The sequence below is a fragment of the Cheilinus undulatus genome, linkage group 12 (assembly GCF_018320785.1).
Source record: "Cheilinus undulatus linkage group 12, ASM1832078v1, whole genome shotgun sequence".
NCBI lineage: Eukaryota > Metazoa > Chordata > Actinopteri > Labriformes > Labridae > Cheilinus > Cheilinus undulatus.
In genome coordinates, this window is record NC_054876.1 from 44,042,398 (window position 1) to 44,062,767 (window position 20,370).

The 20,370-nt window shown below is 38.4% G+C and overlaps 2 protein-coding genes across 3 annotated transcripts in view; one reads left to right on the forward strand and one right to left on the reverse strand.

Moving 5' to 3' along the window:
* The window catches only part of pou2f3 (POU class 2 homeobox 3), a 33,385-nt gene extending 16,551 nt beyond the window's left edge, over positions 1–16,834 (reverse strand). Inside the window, exons 1-4 of the mRNA XM_041800883.1 lie at positions 16,786–16,834; positions 6,648–6,676; positions 1,491–1,592; positions 494–599 (exon numbers count right to left, since the gene is read on the reverse strand). Of these exons, the coding sequence (XP_041656817.1) occupies positions 494–599; positions 1,491–1,592; positions 6,648–6,676; positions 16,786–16,834 (286 nt within the window). The remainder of the gene's footprint in view (positions 1–493; positions 600–1,490; positions 1,593–6,647; positions 6,677–16,785) is intronic.
* A 3,007-nt stretch (positions 16,835–19,841) lies between these two features.
* Positions 19,842–20,370, forward strand: part of trim37 (tripartite motif containing 37) — a 30,095-nt gene continuing 29,566 nt past the window's right edge. For both annotated transcript variants that reach the window (XM_041801269.1, XM_041801270.1), the window contains exon 1: positions 19,842–20,076. The gene's annotated coding sequence lies outside the window, so the exon portion shown is untranslated. The remainder of the gene's footprint in view (positions 20,077–20,370) is intronic.

Consider the following 20,370-nt stretch of genomic DNA (forward strand, 5'->3'; position numbering starts at 1 on the left):
ATATGATCTTGTGGGCCAAGTATAACTGTACCAAGGGCCGGATTTGGCCCCCAGGCCTTGAGTTTGACACCCCTGTGTTAAGTTATAATTTCAAGGTATATTTTCAAACATCACCAGAATTGACCAGTTGACCTGCCATGTAACCACATCTAGGCAACGTTTATTATTGTTTTAACACTTTTACTCATGTCTTAAATTAGGGTTATTCAAACCAAGAATACTGTCTAATTGACAAGCTTTGTGTGCCTTAAAAGTGGCCCCTCTGACAGTTAGGCTAAGCAGTTATAAGTAGTTGCCAATCAATATTTCTATCTAAACTATCCATTAAAGATTTTTTTTGTCTTTTTAAAAAAACTTCTAAACCTGTTCTAATGTGATGTTAATATTCTGTTGGAAGCCTTTAGGCTCATAAATAAGGCACTCTTTCCCACATGAATGTTGAAGACAGGCCTTATCCCAGCTATAGATTAACTATATTGATCTTTTGAAGGACCTTGGTGGCTGGTGGGGCTCTGGGAGAGCAGGAAGGATGAGGGAGACGACAGGTGGGATGGTGGCATCAGAACCAGCTGCTGCATGGAGTGGAGAGATGTGAGCTCCTGGTAAGAAGAAAAGGAAGTTTCAGAGTTGAGTTTGGTTTGAAAGTAGTGTAGTGAAAGTAAACGCTCACATTTGCATCAGCATCACGTATTTTTAAGGACTTGTTTTTTACAAAAATCATTTACATTCAGCCCAACTTCATTATGACTCAATTTCTAAAGGAAATATAAAATGTATTGATCCACTTTCCTCTGATACGGTATGTATACATTTATATAAATAGTACAAAATTTTGGGGGGGTGCAGAAGTTCTAGTGGTTAGGATGTGCTCCATGAAAGTGGGCGGTCCAGGTTCAATTTCAGCCTGTGGCTCCTTTCCCACATGTATCTCCTTTACTCTCTCACCCCTGTTTACAGCTCTATCAACTGTCCTTCTATCTAAAATAAAGATATGGACCCCCCAAAATATATCTTTAAAAAAACGTTTTGGAAATATGCGTCACAATTTCTCATCAGGAAGGTGGTGGACCTTGAGAGTAGACTATTTGAGAACCTCTGATGTAAATTATGAAGGACAGCATTACTTACTGATCAAGCCTCTTACCATTAGTAATGTTGAACAGTGTTACACATATATTCTTAAATAGGCCTTGTATTCCTTCTTTTCCAGGGTTATACTGTAATAAAGCAGAGGCAGCTGCACTTTTAGTCCCTCAAACTACTAAAATGAGAGATTCCTTTCTGGCCTAATATATGGCCTTATCTTTCAAATTCAGAACCTCCGGTTCTTGTGTCCAGGATTTTGTTAGAAATTTGTATTTTTCCAGTTGAGACCCACTATTCTAAGATATGTCCTTTTGACACATATTAATTATATATTAATGACACATACTAATTTTTTTTACAGTGCAGAGATACTGAGTTAATCGTGGTCTGTTTCCGTGTCTCACCCCGGTCAGCTGACCTCCCGTCATCGTGGAGCTCTGCGTGAGTGGACATGTCTTCAGTGTGGAGACTGAATGAGGAGAGTCGTTGATATCCTCTGTCTTTATCTTAAAAAAAAAAAAGAAACAGAAAAGAAGCTTCAACATGATTAAAAAGTTCAGAGTCATGCTGAGAAAGAGTAAACTCATTGTGTACATAATTTCAGTGGTACATGGGTTTGTGTGCCTGACTGTGCTGTGTATAAAGACAGCATGCACACATATGGACTTGCTCCAGGACCAGTTTGGTCACTAAACATGATACAAAGACTGATAGACTCTCTCCCTGGCCTTGGGCGAGCCAGTATGCAAATACCCCCTCCCCTCCACACACACACACACACACACACACACACACACACACACACACACACACACACCAAACCCCTCACCCCTGAAAGCCGTGACACTTCCTGAAAACACAAGCACTCAAAGGGATGCGCTTCCCTGCCAAAAAGAGTGTTTAGAGAAGTATTCAAATAGCTTCAAACTATTTGAGGTGCTTCTATAGAGATGGCAGGCATTATTGACATCTGTGGGAAGAGCAGGTAGTTTATCCCCGGGATGTTAGCCGTGCGAGAGTCAGTTGAACCTTTTGTCCTGGGAAAAGGTTCAGCACCATTCACATGGCTCTGGGCTGTTTATACTCCAGCTGAGCGTCGTTATTAGGACTGTCAAAGGGTACATGAAGTCTTGCGGTAATCTCTGTTTTTCCTCATTATTAACTAATCTTTTAACCAACATTAAATTAATCCTAAAGACAAGTATTTCTGTGAATGTTTTATACCTCTGGGCCAATTAAAGCACATTTAAGATTCACGGCTTGTGTAGACACCCAAAGCTCTGCTCCTGTTGTTCTTACTAAAGCATTAAACTGATGTGAGTTTGCAGCTGAAAGTTGTTCCAAAATAATTCACATATTAGGTCTGTTTGTGTTTATTATATCCTCCAGAGACCTTAGCTTTTGTCTGGAAAGCATTTTTAGTTTCTTGCACTTATCTGGGATAAGTAGGGTCTAGTCATAAGTCAAAACTTCAGCCCTTTCTATGAACAGGAATTTCTTGGAAATTTTACTTTCCAAAATCGAAAGAAATTTCAAAGAAATTACCAAAAACACCTGCTAAAATTCTTAAACATATTTAGGTAGGGAACGAGTACTTGCCCTTTAATGCACCCTGTTTTAAAGAGACATTATTTTCAACTGTGACCAATTTAATACAATTGAGAGATGGCTCTGGTTGTGCATTGTATTGTCCTAATCCTTTTCTGTACCCATCCCATAAATGGAAAAAATCAATAAAAATATTTGACAAAAAAATTCTTAAACACATTTTTAAAGTATCCCATAAAAATGTAACCCAAGATTTCTTTAAATAGTCCTCTGATCTTTCAGTGACGCTTCATCATAAAACCTAAAAATTCCAAGAAAAATGCGCCTTAACATTTCTTACCAAATTCTAAAAAAAAAGATACACATGCACTGAACAAAATTGCTGGAAATGGCCGAAACATCCAAGCAAATTATCTGAAATTTCCACTGAGATGATTGAAAATCTCAAAGGATAACCCCTACCCCCAAATTCCTGATCCCATTTACAAAAAAATTAGAAAAACATTTCCCAAATTCCCATGAAAATGCCCCAAAAATTCAAAGCAATTTTCCTCAAATCTTTTAATGGAACTCACCAAAATCTATAAACATGTCCCCTAAATTTCTAAGCAAATTCCCCCAGATATCCACACAGAAAAAAAGTCCAGAAATGGTTACTTTGTTATGGGAGAGCAATGTCCTCATATGTGCACACAGGGTCTAAGGAGGTTAAAACTAGAGTGCCTAGAGTGATTAAAACTATATCTTTGCTTCATTTTTTACCCTTTCAGGTCTTAAATATTTTGAACTGGATAAAGGAACATTTCAGTCAGGTTTACCAGCTTACAAATCAGACATTTTTGATCAGCGAGTGCATCTCAAAGGTTATGAACATCTCAAACACCCAAAGTGTGTTAATCCAAGCCTAAAAAACATAGGGATTCAGAAATGCAGTATGATGGTGCTCTTCTTTTGTAGATTTTCACTTACTTTGCATTTAGTTATTTCAGTCAGGAGCACTCTCATCACTTATACATTTTTATTGCAAAATGGATAAACCGTTTTACTTGGTGGAGAAAGCTCTGCTCTAAAGATGATCCCTGGGTTAGTGAAGTAGCATGCTTTGACTTTGCAGGGAGCACATGGCTAAAAACCTCCATATAGATAGATACATTTATGACAATGCATATTGCAATCAATAAAATTAGTTAAAAAGCAGCTAATTCATTGTAGCATGAATCTGGATATGAGTATGCAAGCTTTATGCTATAAAGGAGGAGGCTGGGGTGGAGGAGGTTAAGCTTTGCCAGCAGCAGAAGCATGGTGCATCAGCATTAATGCAAGCAGGGATTAGTGAGAAATACATCATATCTAACTACACCGCTGTGTTAAGAGAAGAGGCTGTGATTGGCTGTGGGAGCTGGGAGCTGATAATTGGGATGAGCTGGTCGTTAGCTGATCATGGTGGCACATATGACTACCGTGTCCTGCATGAACTTATGCTGGCAACATACTTCAGGGTACAGTGTGTAAAACAAGGGTAATCTAACAGTAAAATTCTAGATTGCAACACTCATTTCTGGTAGTAAATGTTGCAACCTGTGAAATTAAAGAAAAAAAAATAAGCAACTGTTACTCGGCCCCTTCTGTGGTTCTGTTGGAATAAAGGGTACCACATAGAAAAGAAGATAGGCCAGGAAATCAGAGAAAACATAAGGACATTGGTAACTAGAAAAGCACTCAGATAGTGCAGACCTCTGCCATTAGCCCTATCTCCTAATAGTGAAGAATCCTTGAAAAAATTCCTGGATCCGTCCCTATGTGCCCCCCCACCACTGCATTCCCCTATTACTCCTTCCTCGGTGGAGAGTAAACATGGTGAGGCAAAGCATTGGCTTCTCTATGGGTGGACTGTCATAGCAGAAGCGTTGCCTGCCAGTCCCATCAGATGCACTGACAGTCTCACCCATGGTCTCACTGGATGACTGAAAGTCATGGCAGAGGGTGAATATTCCTCTATTCCTCCCAGCATTGTGAGTATTCTTGCTACAATTCGCTGTCTTTCTCTCTCTTACGCTCCAACTCGTCTCCTTGACCTGGCGTGCGTCTTTCAAACTCTATAAACTCCAAAACTTTGAATAGAAGCACACCAAAAATGCTGCTGGGATTGAAGTTACTCATGTCTGCCATCTCCTGGTGTAAAGTGGTAACAGCGCAGACCTCCGCCATTTTCCCGATTTCCCAATAGTACAAATCCTTTAAAAAATTCCTGGATCCAGACGGTGATCCAGATCACTCCCCAAATCTAATCAGTTCTTCCTTATGCCCTTTCTGACATTTTCTGAAAATTTCATTAAAATCTGTCCACAACTTTTTGAGTTATGTTGCTAACAAACAAACAAACAAACCCACCCAATCACATAACCTCCTTGGCGGAGGTAACTATTCATTGTGATCAAAAATGTTCCAGAAACATGAAAGAAACTTGATTTTTGCCCAAATGTTGACAATTACACAACGGCCACATAATGTGCTGCCTACTGTGTCTGCCTAAAGCGGTGGAAATGTCAAGATCAAAAAGATAGCAAATCTAAAAAAGCACGTTATGGTAAGAAAGCTAAACAAGCTAATGACTGCACTGCTAGTTAGCTAAACATAAAAGTTCAAATCTCTGTTTTAACTAGCAGACTGCAAAGACACAGTAGTGTCAGGGATAAAGACGTCAGGTGTCCAACCACCTCTGCAACTCTGCCACAAATGTGATTTTACACGGCATTATTTAACTTTACGTCTTGAGTGATACTATTATCATGTGCGTATGTCATATCTCTGATATCAGTGATTATACCTAACATGGTTATAGCGTGGGGCTAGTGGGCCAAAATTGTCTTTGGTTTTAATAAGTTTTAGTTTGGCTTGCTGAATTTGTTGAGTGAAAACCAGGAGAAAAATTCATAAATTTGAGATTAAAAGTAAATTAAATTAAAAAAGGGCCAAAAGTCAGAAATGAGGACAATTCATGAGATTGATTTCATAAATATGAGCCAAAAATCATTAACACGCGATAAAATAAATATGTGATTAAAAAGTAAGAACTGCAAGGTATAAATTCATGTATGAGAGATTAAAGTCATCATGTAGAAATAAAATAACTATAATGAGAGAGTCTCATTTTATTGAATTTTTCATCTCATAATTGTGTTTAACAAATATAACTTGACTGCTGCTTTAAGTATTAAGTTTTATTTTTAATTTCTTGTAACTATTTTGGCAAGCTATGTCACTTTATTTATGACAATGTGCAGTTTACATTACTACCCCTGAATCATATGCTGTAATACATTACATTACAATACAATACAATACATTTTAATAAATTGCACAGAATGACGTTACTCACTACTTGAGTAGTTTTTTAATGAGGTACTTATTTACTCTTACTTAAGTACTTATTTTTTTATGAAAACTTTTAATTCTACTTGAGTAATTATTATTGTTAAGTAACAGTACTTTTACTTGAGTACTGTAACTGTGTACTCCACCCACCACTGATCAGACCATGCAATGTTATTACCAATCTTCTATTGTCCAAATCTGCTTAATTTTAGCTGCAGTTTCCTGTTCTTAGCTGAAAGGAGTGGCGCCCAGTTCAGTCTTCTGCTGCCTCTGGGTTCAGTGTGCTGTGGGTTTAAAGATGCTTTTTTGCATACCTCAATTGTAAAAAGCAGTTATTTGAGTCGTTACCTTTCTATTACCTTGAACTTCTGCAATTATAAAAGCATTGTAGCTCAGAGAACTGCTGCTAATTGGACATTTTCTCCTCATTCTCTGTAAACTCCATCCATGGAGTTACACCTGGCACAAACACCCATTCAAAGTTGTTAAAATCACTTTTCTCTCTTATTCTGTTGCTTGGTTTAAACTTCAGTTGAATTTCCTTAAAAACAAGGGGAAATGTTGCAACACAGAAACAAACCAAACCCTTCCAATGAAAGCAACCTGAGATTAGAATAAAGTAGAGCTCTGTGACTCACCTGTCGATTGAAGTCGATCCCGTTTTGCTCTGAATGGTGAAAGAAAGAAAAAGAATCAGGTTTGCAAATTTCACTCATGATGAAATTAAATAAATCATTTTAAAATTATAATAAGTCTGTGTGCATTGCTGTGTACCTTCAAAATCTGATCTCCAGAGTCATAGTGGATGTTTGTGCAAAATTTGATAGAAATACCTCAAGGCAGTTTTTGAGATATGACATTCATTAGCAAGGGTGAACATGTTTCTCAGTAACCTTTACTTTTGATTTATGTGCTTCAAAATCTAACCAGATCACCATTAAGTCAGGGTTAACATTTGAGCAATGTTTAAAGGAAATCTGGTTAAGTGTTATTGAGATGTTGTGTTTACAAGAATGGCTGTGACAGATGAACACAACTAAAAACATAATGCCTCCAGCCTCAATTATCACCGAAACTTGGGTATTTGAATCTATACAGCTGCATCATCTACAAGCTTCTTCCTGAATGAGTGCTAATGATCACTATTTATATAGATAAAGATGATTATACAGAGGAGGATATGTAATGTATGTGTTTGTATGGAAAGCAGGCCTGTGTATATCTTATCATATGGTCTTGTATCGTATCGTGTGGAATTGCATCATATCTTGTCCTATTGTGTCTAGTATGCATCTGCCCATGGTCTGTTTGTGAGGAGTGGGACTTTTCTAAAAAATCTCAGGGTGAGGGGTGAGCGTTCTGCCTGTCACATTCATTAAAGGCCAATCAGAGCAACAAAACATAAGGTAACAGGCATCCATTGCCCTAAATTGCGCAATGTGAGCCCAACAGGAAGTCAGTATTGCTGTTCACTATCAGTAGAGCCAGTTGGTGAATCACATTCTCACCTAAACTGGTTGGAAGACGAGTAAAAACATCTTTCCACTTATTAAAGCTTTCACTGTATAGAGAAATGTCCAATTCTGATACATCTGCAGCTACAGCTTGACTTGCAAAGCAGATGGATCTGCCCATTTCTGTGTTTCTCACTGGCGAATCCATCTTGCAAAGGTCCCGTCTCAACTGTTTGGGACCGGTTAGAAAGTGGCAGGATCAATCAGCGTCAAGGGAAAGTACTTTCGGGCATGGCGGAGTCGTGTTGTAAGCAAGCAGTGAGAAGAGGCCGGTGCATTTATTGCAGAGAGCATTAGCGTGGATGCTGCTAAAGCGTCAGTTTTATCAGAACTTTACAACAATTCTTCATTAAGAGAAGAACAAAGAACAGCAGTGAGTTGTTTTCTTTTCAAAAACGATAAAAGTCATGTACTGACATGTCTACAGTCACCATGGTTTGTGTTATGAAGTTCTCTATGGTGTGTACTCCTTGGTAGGAGCGCAGCTCAGTAGCGGCTACATCTCATGTTTTGTTGCTCTGATTGGCCCGTAAAGATGTGACAGACAGAGTGTTCATCCAATCACCCTCCGAGAGTTTTTTCAAATCCTCTGCCCTTTCCCAAACACCATCTATGAGAGGTTTTCCAGATGGATGTGTGAAACAAATCGATCTGGCGTTTCGTGCCAGTTACCACCATAGTCTCCTTCGATAGCACTGATTGTTCCGGCCATTCTCAGACTAGACACAAACTTTTTTATTCATTTTGTTTTGCAAGATGGATCTGACTGATGACAGACACGCAATCTGGCTGATCCATCTTCTTTGCAAGGTTGTGCATATGGTGTCGTATTGTTGCATAGTGTATCATATCAGGGCTGAAGGTTTGTCTCATATTTTATAGTTTTATTTCATTTTGATTAACAGTAGAACCGCCAGAGGTCTCTATATACCTAAAACAGCCAGTTGGTAAAATTTGCCTCTGATTTTGGTGCATTTGTTTTCATAAAGAGTGCTGACCAAGAGAACAGGATCACTGTCAGATGCTGATCCAAAGTCGTCTTCAGACTGATCACTCAGTCCAGAAACTTCCCCACCATCAGATTCTTCTTCACTCAGAGCACTAAGCAAAACTATTAACATTACACAACTGAATATCTTTTTTGCCCGTGGTATCCCTGTTAAAGATGACCTATGACAGCATCTGTGTTTATCTACTGGGATGACATGAAACAGGGTAAATCATGGCTTTCTGATTGGGTAAAACTTGCCAGTATGGTGGTTCTGGGTATAAATGGCCATTTACAAAGTCTGGATTTATGTAAACAGTTTTTAACAGCACTGGGCACTACACAGCAAACTTTCAGGAAAAGTGAAAGACTGACAGACTTTAAAATGTTATTAACGTATGAAGTTGCACACAATTAAAAAAACAGCTGGTGGTGGTTCTAGTGTTGATTTTGAATCACTGTTTTTCTAGTATTGTGTAAGGCAGACAGTACTGGACAAGGTGAGGTCTGAAGGAGCAGGAGGGTTCAAAGGTGTGCTGGATAAGCGCCCTTCATTTGAATGTCAAATTGAGCCTTTTGGGAGTGAGTGTGTGTGGCAGTGAGCTGCTGTAGACTCATGATGCAAATATACTGACATACACCCCACACACCCAACCACACACACTGAGTCAAAAAGTACATACCCACACTTATAACCTCTTTTCTCCCTCACCTCACCCCTCCCCCACTCTCTCACTGCCCCCCAGCAGGCCCAGCTTCACAGCCCAGCTACCAGTATGGAAATGACCAAGACATGCAAATCAGCTCAGAGCGCAGGAAGCTGCTGTTTGAGCTCTGTCCACACAAACACGCACACTGCAAACAATGACCAAGAGTCCATCACAACACCGCAGAAGCTCCCCCATTCAACCTGTTGAGCCCATGTTTAGTCCATCTGTTAGTCCCTGAAGTTCATCGAGGGCTAAAACCTCAGCATATCGGCACCTCCTCTACCAGATGAGCTAAACTGGTGGTTAAACCTGGATGTTTTTAATGAAAATGAGGCAGTTTGGACTTGAAATGGAAGAGAAGTTGTGATTGAAAAAACTTGCCCTTCAAAATAAAAGCACATTAATGACTTTCTGCCTCATAATTACTTCCAAGCAAACATCTACGACCTACTGAGAATGGTTTTGTGTCCACTTTTTGGTTCTGACCCACAAGTTGACAACCAAGACTTAAGAAGACTCATGGACCACAACTGTTCAGCTGCTTAGTAACATAAATATCTGACCAGCCAATCACATGGCAGCAACCAATTTTGTTTAGGAATGTAGAGATGGTGAAAATGATCCAGGGAAGTTAAAATTGAGTGTCAGAATGTGAAAGAAAGATGATTTAAGAGACTTGAACGTGCCGTGGTTTTGGTGGTCTGCCAGGCTTTAGTATGCTTACGCCCTTGGTCCTCAACTGGCCCTAAAAGTGGGTCATGGATGTCTGTCTGGACCAAAAATAGGGGCAGAAAGCCTATGATGTGCTTTTATTTTAAAGTAAATGTCTCCATCTCTTTATTCAGTTGCCTCTTTTGTTCCATTACAAGTCCAAACTGCCCCATATTTCACTTTAGACATTTAGTTACGATTAAGAAATTTAGGAAATTTGGCCCACGATTTCTCATTTGGGTCGCATTTGGGTGCTATCCAAGTGAGAACCACTGGTTTACACCAGACTCTGACCATTCAAATATCTCTGCAGTAACTGAGATTCAAGACTAGTGCTTCAGTCAGAATTTAGAGCAGTAGGATGATGCGTGTTTGGCTTATAAAAATGAATTACATGCAGGGGTGCTGTTTAAAGTGTTTGTAAAAAGCTTTTGTCTGAGCTATTTAAGGAAAGCGATGCAACTGCTTTAAAATATGATTTAACCAAAGCAGAAGCTTGCAGGTGTAAATATTTGTCTATGGATGTCCATCCGTCCATTTTCTATACTGCTTATTCCAGGTCGTGGGGGGCTGGAGCCTTTTCCAGCCGTTACTGGGCGAGAGGTGGGGCACACCCTGGAAGGTCACCAGTCAATCACAGGGCTGACATTTAGAGGCAGACAACCAGGCACGCTCACATTCACACCTACAGCCACTTTAGAGTCACCAGTTAACCTTGTGAGCATGTTTTTGGTGGCGAGAGGAAGCTGGAGTACCCGGAGAGAACCCACACGTGCACAGGGAGTACATGCAAACCACACAGAATTGAACCAGGGACCTTCTTGCTGTGAGGCAATAGCACTAACCCCTGTGCTCCACGGCACCACAGGGGTTAGTGCTGTTGCCTGGTTCGCTTTCAAGTCAGGGCCGTTCTGTGTTGAGTTTGCATGTTCTCCCTGTGCATGTGTGCGTTCTCTCTGGGTACTCCTGCTTCCTCCTGCCACCGAAAACATGCTTGTTAGGTTAATTGATAACTCTAAATTGGTCATAGGTGTGAATGTGAGCGTGCCTAGTTGTCTGTCTCTATATTTCAGCCCTGTGATTGACTGGTGACCATTCAGGGTGTACCCCGCCTCTTGCCCAATGACAGCTGGGATAGTCTCCAGCCCTCCCATGACCCCCATCGGGTCTATGAATTTATCTGTTTAATTTGGGTTTCCGCTTGGTACCCTGGCTCCCTCCAACACACCAAAGGCAAGCTCATTAGGTTAATGGGTAACTCTGAATTGCCCATAGGCATGAGCATGGCTGCTTGTTTGCCTCTAAATGCCAGTCATGTGATTGGCTGATGACCAGTCTAGGGTGTAGCCTGCTACTCCAGGGGCATTGGAGCCATTGTATATGAGTGGGACAAGTCCCACCTATGTCTTCAAATCTTTTATTTTGACCCCCTTACTTTTATCATGTCACAAACTAAGCACATCTCTCCACCCTGCAAAGATTAATGCTAGCAAACATCAGATGAAAAGTGAAATGGAGACACTAGAATACTAACTCGTGGACTACTTTTTCCTCAGAAACATGAAGACCGTAAAGAAATACACCAGTCCTGGAACAATCACCAAAGAAAATATACGATTTTTCTTATTTCTTAGACGTCAGTGTCTAAGTCTGTGGTGCTGCTCATCAGCTTTCCTGCATCACATTTTTTCATTGCCTGAGGTCAGGCACTCACATCATTTGGTTACACTGAGGGGGGATTAGATTTAAAGCCTGAGCCAGGATGTTGTTAATGAACCACTGAGACATGATCTTACCCTAAACCAACCAAACACAAGACTCTAGATCCAAACTCCTGTCTCCTTAGTCCAAGTGTTGCAGCTAAAGCAGTGTTTCCGCAGCCGTGTGTTCTGGTATGATTAACAATTATTAGCATTTACCATTTAAAGTTAGAAAAGGTACCAAAAAAAATCTCACCTGTACTACCATGAATTTTTCTCACCCTTCATTGAGGGTACCACTTATCTGACCCTAAAGGGTGAGGCTAAACTCATGGCAGTAACAAACATACCATGTTCTGTACTGAGATGAACAACTCTTCTCCCTCATTTTATCATAAATGTACCTTTAAAGGGAACAGTGATTCAGCAAATCAACCTCGTGGGTTAGATTGAAATGACAACTCAGTTAAAGCTGAGCTAAATGATCCAGCTCTTTAAAAGGAGCCTGAGTTCCCATCACTGCATGGACAGAGACTGTGGTAGATCAGGGTCTTGAACCGTGTCAAACTCTACTGAGCCAGTCTGGACTGCTTGATGCGTAAGGTTGTCATCCAGCCTGATGGAAATGGAATTTAATGCAACAATGTAATCAAAACAGCATAATGGTTTAACCTCAGAGCAGAAACACCGTGTCTTTAGTTGCACAAAGTAAGACTATGCAGGTAAAAATCCTCCTGAAGCACCACTGCAAACAAAACAGGCTCAAAATGTCGCTTTGGGGACATCTGAGAGTGTAGTTATTAAAAACAACTAAAACTTTGAAGGGTTAAACTATATATCTCTTTATCCTCTGGTGGTTTGTCCTCACACAGTTAGTTATGTTTTGAAAGTTTGTCTGCCAGGTAAACTGTAAATGGACTTGAGCTTGTATAGCATCTCTTTAGTCGTCTGACAACTCAAAGAGCTTCAACACCACAGTACACACCTATCTGTTCACATTCACACTGATGGCAGAGGGAGAATCAGCTGTCAGTGTTAACTAGGTTACTCCTATCCATACGCATCCATGTAGACCACTAATGCAGCAGTGGGAGCAAACTGGGGTTAAGTGTCTGGCCCAAACACACATAGACATGTGACTGTGGCAGCTGGGAATCAAACCCACGACCCTCCAGCTGCAAGATGACCTACTCTACTCACTGAATCAGCCCACACACCAGAGCAGTTCAGTTAAGCTGAGTTTATAGTTTGTGTTTGCAAAACTGACATTTAAACTGACAGTAAAATTTCAGTCAAGGTTGGATTGCAATTTCCTGCTTCCTCTTTTTATGGTCTTGTTTACCAATTACAGCAAGGGTGTCAAACTCAAGGCTGGGGGGCCAAATCCGGCCCGTTGTACAGTTACACCCGGTCCACTAGATCATATCCTATTCTTATTATAACTGGCCCTAAAATATTAGGTCTGCAGGATTTCTCCAGTATCAAAAATATAAACTGATGATATCAAATATCCTTAAGTCATAAAAATGTGAAAAAATAAAGATTAAAAATAATTAGATAAAAAGAAATGTGGAAAACGAAATTAATGTGTTTTCATTTCATATTTTCAATTTTGCATTGCACAATTATGACTTCAATCTATTATTCCGACTTTTATTACATATTTTGAACTTTTATATTTATTATTTTGACTTTTTATCTTGTATTTTGACCATTTTTAATTTATTATTTTAAATTTTGGCTCATATTTTGACTTTGTCAGTTTTTTATTTTCACTTTTTATCAAGTATTTTGCCCTGCAACTGACTGGCAACCAGCCAAGGGTGTACCCTGCCTCTCTCCCAATGACAGCTGGGATAGGCTCCAGCCCCCCGTGACCCCGAACGGGATAAGCGGTATAGAAAATAGTTGGATGGATGGATCTCGTATTTTGAACTTTTCAGTTTATAATTTTTACTTCATCTAATAATTTCGGTGGTTTTCAATTTTTAATTTTCACTTTTTATCTCATATTTTGACCTTTTCAATTTACAATTTAGACTTTTTATCTAATTGTTTGACCTTTTCAATTCATTATTTGCACCATTTTAAAAAACATGATTGTAACTTCCTTTTTTATATATTTGCCTTTTAAAAACATTATTTTAACATCTAATTTTGTGTTTTGACCTTTTGAACAAATAAGTTTGACTTTTTATTTCAGATCATGAGCCTTTTAACTAATCATTTCAACTTTTCAAATCTCAAAATCATTTTTCATCAGTGTTAGTTTTTTCCCCATAATTTATTACTGGAGAAAGTAAGGTTAACAGTTTTATGGAGGACTAAAAGTGCCAAAATGAAATATACAAATAAATAATTAGTTAAATAATTAAACATGTCATCAATTATTTAATATTGGAAATAAATCAACAAATATATAAATAAATATATAATTATTTAATTAATTAAATGCATGTGTTATTAAATAATTAATTAAATGTATCATTAATTATTTAAAATAGGTAACACATTGGGTTTATGTGTATTATTACATAAATCTTATTCTAAATTGTTTCATTTACATTTGAGTGACAAATATGCAGCACATAATGTTTAATGGCCTGTTAATGTTAAATAGTAATTCAAATGGATGGAAATTTTATATGCAATTAAGCCTAAATATTTCTGTTGGTGTAGCAGTCCAACATCACTTAGCAGATCAATCACTGTTTTTGGTAGAAATTATATTTCTACATGACAAATAATTCACTAGTAGGTGGAGTAAAGGCAGAAAACCAGCAGTCACGACATGCATGCTGTAGACTGAAATAATAGCAGTGTGGAGTTCCATAAGTGTGGTTGTCAAACAGACGGCCGTTATGGAAGGACAGAGGTGTGGGACATTATTTACTTTGTTCAGAAGAACTTAGATTTAAAGGTTGAAGTGAGTAGGGAAAACAGATGCTCTTAAATGCTTTAAAATGGCAACCAAAACCAGAAAGAAATGGAAAAATACCACTCAAATGGAAGATGAATTTCTCTTCATGTTTTGAATTTGGAATAGAAGGTGCAGTGTTCTCAGTGCATTCAGCAGCATGGAAATAAAATCTTTTTTAAGGATTTTGAGCTTTACTCACATTTTTAAACTTTGCTGTTATTTGTCACACAACTGGACACGATTGAGAACATTTCTATTTGTCACTGTTGGTAAATGGGCATTTAAGCCAGAGGTAATTTTAGCAGCTATTTCAAATTTAGTTTTAGTCTTTAGATAAAAAATAACTTGTAGTTTTAGTCACATTTTGGTCATTTTCACTTTTTTATGTTTTGGCCTGTTTTAGTCAAAACTTTTAAGTCCAGGTTTAAACTCCAGATATAGTTAGTATGTTTACATTTAGTTAAAACATTAATTTTCTTTGAAATCATTTAATCAGCCATATTGTAGAATGAATGTAACTGTTAAACACACATTAATGCACTATCAATACTTTTAATTACTTTAAAATAAACTGTAGCACATACTGAAGTACCTGGCTTGACTGCTCTCTCACCTCATCTGCTCATGTTTTTACAGATTGTTCTGCTAATAGAGAAATATCATGGATTTTTAATGTCCATCACTAACATTTTAGTCTTGTACAGCCTCAACTTCGATGAAAACTAAATGTTATTTATTATCAAGGATCTATTTTTAGCCTGGCTTTGTCTCGGTAGTCAGGGAACATTCAATTTTTTTTATTTTTTATTTATTTTTTTTATTTTTTTGCAAAATGGACCCTGACGTAAGCATTTTAAAATGTTATTTCCAATAAATCTAGGAGGTAATTATTTTGATCTTCCAAAGAAACCTTGATAAGAAGCTTTGCAGGAAAACCACGATTTATATTTCCTTACGACTATATTTCTTTCCAATAGCCCTCAAAGTGCTGGAGTTGGGCCAGAAATCTTAGAGACAACGATCTTGAATGTAGAGTCATGGTAGCAAAACTGTTTGTATGGAGATGTGCAGAAAACAAGAGAGGACATAGATATATACAAAGTATACCTGTTAATCTGGATCTGCCTCAGCCATGACATGGTCTAATGAAAGACTGGCATGTAAAGTCTCCTGCAGCTTTAGCAGCTTAGGCTGCACGTGTACTGACAGAACAAGTGAAATATTAAAAAAAAAGAAGGCATTTAGTACTTCATTAAAGTAGATCCTCTCACAGCTCTCACACCACTATTGTCTAAATTAAAGTTCCACTTTTTCTGGTTCCTGCTTTTTTGTTTTGTGTCGTCCTCAGCCCCCCTGGCAGATACCATTTCTCTACAAACAGCCTCAGGTGCATCCTGGTCGAGCAACCAACTGCCACATGTCCACACACATACACACAAGCCACAGGCCACCCACCCACCCCTGTAAACGCACACACGCTCTCCCTCCAAAAATCAGGTCAGAAAGGCTGCTTGTTTGGATTACATTTATGTAGCATTTGGCATCATAGAGACTAATATTAGGATTTTTTGATAAATTCTTTCAATTTGCTGAAATTAAAACAAAGAAATGTTTGCAAAACTCTATGTTTGAATAAATCCAATAGAGATAATTTAACTGTGAACAAGTAGAACCAAAGAGTCAGTTTCTATTCATCAATCGTCTTTTTAAAAATGTATATTCTTCAGTTTAAACATTTCAGACACTTTATCAGCATCTCAAACTCTGTAATATCAATTTTTGTGTTTTTTCTATTTATTTGACTCTCATAGCCTAAATAGTAAAAAATCCCTTTTAGATGTGTTTGCTGACATAAGGCCTTAAAATGTGACTTTTGTTCGCATATAACAAAAATTTCAACTATAACAGGTGGAGTCAGAACTGTTTTTAAAGTAAGTATAGGCATAGATAAATAGGATTACCTTGGTCATAGTCTATTATTTGTTCATTTTTGCAGATATCTGACACATTAAGACAAAAGTCCGCCTATTTTTATGTTAAAACTTACAGAGGACATAACATGCAACTAAATGAATAAACTCTTTCAGTGTTAAGATAAAAAGTAGATTATTTTTTGCACCCCCATCAGCAACAGCAGTATCATAAGAGCAGAGCATCATCTCACTTTCCTGACTCATGTCTGTTTTGAACTTGATGATGTTTATGTGTCATGAGGAAGGTGAAATCTTCTTACCTGCCTGATCAGCTGGAGCGTCCGACTGCTCCACCGTGTCTGCGCTCATCTTAATATCTGTAATGATAAATATAGCTGATTTTCCTACAGGATTGTAACTATACCAGGACAATGAAGCTCTCAGGCCACCCAGGAAAATGAACTTGAGTTTATTCTAATGCGCCCTCCCCTCCACACCACTCTACACTCTCCTAGTTATAATATTCATAAGCAACACAGATATTTCCATCACTGGAAAGCGAGAGAGAGAGAATTCCAGCTCATCTTAAAAAATACTGACATTATAAAGTAGACTGATAGACATGTATAGGAGGAGAGACTCACCTCAGACAAACTAGTCCGTGTAACTCCAGCTGCTCTCAGTTTGTCTCCTCAGTGATTCAAAGTGAAGTTGGTGTCAGGATGAAAAGTTTTGGGAATTCACGGCTGCTCATCAGCATTTTCTGAGTGGAGAAGCGCTCACCTCTGCAGCGCACCATGCGCCGTCTCATGGGCTGATTTGCATGAGCCTCAGTGCGTCCTATCGAGCTTAAGGCTGTTTGCATAAAACAACAATGGGGTTACTGCAATTTACAGCATGGACCAGCATGGACTGTCTGTGTCCACACAAACAGACGACAGGACTCGTCTATTATGTGCTTGATGGATGTCAGGATGATGTTTTTAACTTTGAAGAAGTTAAGCTCAAAATGAATGTTTTTAATCATTTAAAAAATTGAATATTACTTTCTGTGTGGGTGCTATTTCCTTTCCTTTCCTTTTTATAAGAAAGCCATCTTAGAAGATTAGCAGAAAATATCTACATTTCAAACATTTCAGAGTCATATTTTGGTCTTTAAAATCAACATAGCTTTTTGCTTGTTTTTTATTTTTTTCTTCTGGAACCAAACATTAAATCTTTTCCTTTTTTTCCTAGCACTTTTTGGCTTCCATACTGCAACACATTTATGTTTATTAAAGATAATGAGAAAACACATTTTCTCAATGTGTTGGCTCTTTTCTAAATCAAAAATTAGAATTAAACACAAGATACTTAGGAAGAAATCCTTGAACCTAGTTGTGTCCTTAATGCTGGCCCCTACAAGTCAAACATGCTGACCGCTGGGCCGCACAAACCATCCAAGGCTGCCACATAAGCTGCACAGTAATCTCCAGCATCTCCAACCCCTCCAATAATAAAAATTTCAGCACAAATCGTAGTTTTTATGTTGTGGCATTGTGTTGCAATCATTTGACATCCTTAAGCTCACTAACAAAAACTCAAAAAAATAATACTTGCACACAACATCGTGCATCAAAATAAAAACTTTTCCAATTTCAGGAAATTTTTGAAATACTTTCATCATTGTACTTCATACACTTTTGCATTTATTGCACTGCAATACTTACCTACTTCCTTGACTTTATGTCACCATTTAGGTTTATAGAATAGCTTTAACCTACTTTGACTAAGCAGCCACTGAATGAGATGTTGAATTTTAGTGAGAGCAGAAAACCCAACTGTGTAAAAGAAGTAGGATATCTGTCTATTATCTACACTGCTTATCATGCTTGGGGTCATGGGGGTTGGAGCCAATCTCAACTGTAACTGGGCAGGAGGTGAGGTTCACCCTGGACTGGTTGCCAGTCAATCATGTGGGATGACAGAGAGAGTCAAACAACCAGGCGCTCTCACATTCACATTCAATTTAGGCGACTAATGAGAAATGTCTATGGTCTGTGGGAGGAAGCTGCAGTACCTGGAGAACCTATGCATGCAAGGAGAGAACATGCAAACTACACAAAGAAAGGCCCTGTCCAACTTGGACTCAAACCAGGAACCCTTTCTGCTTCGAGGCAACTATTCTAACTCCTGCATCTATTTCAGCAATGTCAATATATAAAGAGCAGAGCATCATCCCACTTCCCTGACTGATATTTGTTTTTAACTTGATGATTATTTCAGGAGGAAAGTGAAATCTTTTACCTGCCTGATCAGCAGGAGCGTCCGGCTTCACTCCACTGTCTCTGTGCTCATCTTAATATCTTAACTCACATTCACACTTAAAGAGGCATTTTAGGGGGACTAATGGGAAAGTCTTTGGACTGTGGGGGGAAGCTGCAGTACTGGGAGGACCCATGCATGCACAGAGAGAACATTCAAACTACTCAGAGAAAAACCCTGGCTCCTTTCCTGCACACCATTCCCCGCTCTGTCTCTGCAGATTCTGACTCTATCCACTGTCCTGTCTACAATAAATTCATGAAAGCCAAGAAATATGTAAAAAAAATAGAGATATTAATAACTCAACTTTACAAAAAGAAGTCTCAATTAAAAATGAATATTCAACTTGTAAAGTTAAAAATGCTCTCTTTATTTTCAAGGCCATTGTAACTAGACTCAAAGACAGATAACAGAAACTCATGGCAGCTGATGAACTGAAGACTTTAAAAGAAAAGTTATTTAAAAGTGATTTTATTTTATAGTTACATTATAAAAATCAGGAAAATAAACTAAAACCTGTCAAATAACTAAAGTTGGATAAGAAAATACAAGTCCAATCAAATAAATTCATAAAGCACATTAAAAACAGATTATAGTGACTAAATTGCTGTACAACTAAGCATGATGATCAAGAGGAAATAAAATCCTATTTACATAGCAAATAAAATAAGAAAAAATGAATACAAGGGATAAAATATCTGTAAAAAAAAAAAAACAGTGATTAAAGCATGGAAAAGGACTGTGAGATCACCAAACTTAACATATGAAGAAACAGAGGACATACATTAACATGCATATTTATTTGTACTATGATATCAGCCCTTTGAAAAAACATGGGTTATAATTACATATAGTCATTCCATGCATCATCATCATTACATGATACAATTTTGTGGGAGAAAAGGTATTTTGTTGAAAATATCTGTCTTCTAACCGTAGTTTGTTTTCTTCTGCAGTTCTACAGAAGGCCAGTTGGTGGCGGTAGCGCGTTGAAAAGACCTCTACAACAGTTTAAGAATGAATTCAAGAGAAGAAGAATAAGAAGCCATTTGATTGGTTATTGCTAGGGGACAGACAGCTTCAGAACAAGCGCTACCGCAACATCTTTAATTTGGGGCAAAAGCAGCCGTTTTTCATGACTTTCTGCTGCAAAGTGAACCTCAGCCGTTACATAGCTGACATATTTTGATATTTAATGATTGCTTAGCTGGATAGGGTAACGCCTGCTGTGTGCTAGGTTAGATAATGTAGTTTTGCCTTTTGGTCCAGCCGTTTGTTTGTCAGGTGTGACAGACGAAGCTGGGAAGGTAAGTGAGCCACCCTGCTAATGCCATCAAGCTAGCTAGCCTCACTAATAATTGTTTTACTTTCTGTCTTATCCCGCCAGGCTGTCTGATTCGTGTTTCTAAGAATATCCTGACTGTGAAAGCTTGCTGTGGTTTTGTCTGATCTTGGCTCAGTTAGCTGTCAGTCGGTCTGCTGATGCTGGGCCTTTCATGTTGGCTGCCAGTTTGGCTCTGGCTGCAGCTAACGGTGATGGCAGCACGTCTGCTAGAAAGTCTGTGTTTTTCATCTTGTATAGCAGGAAGTTATCTTTGCTT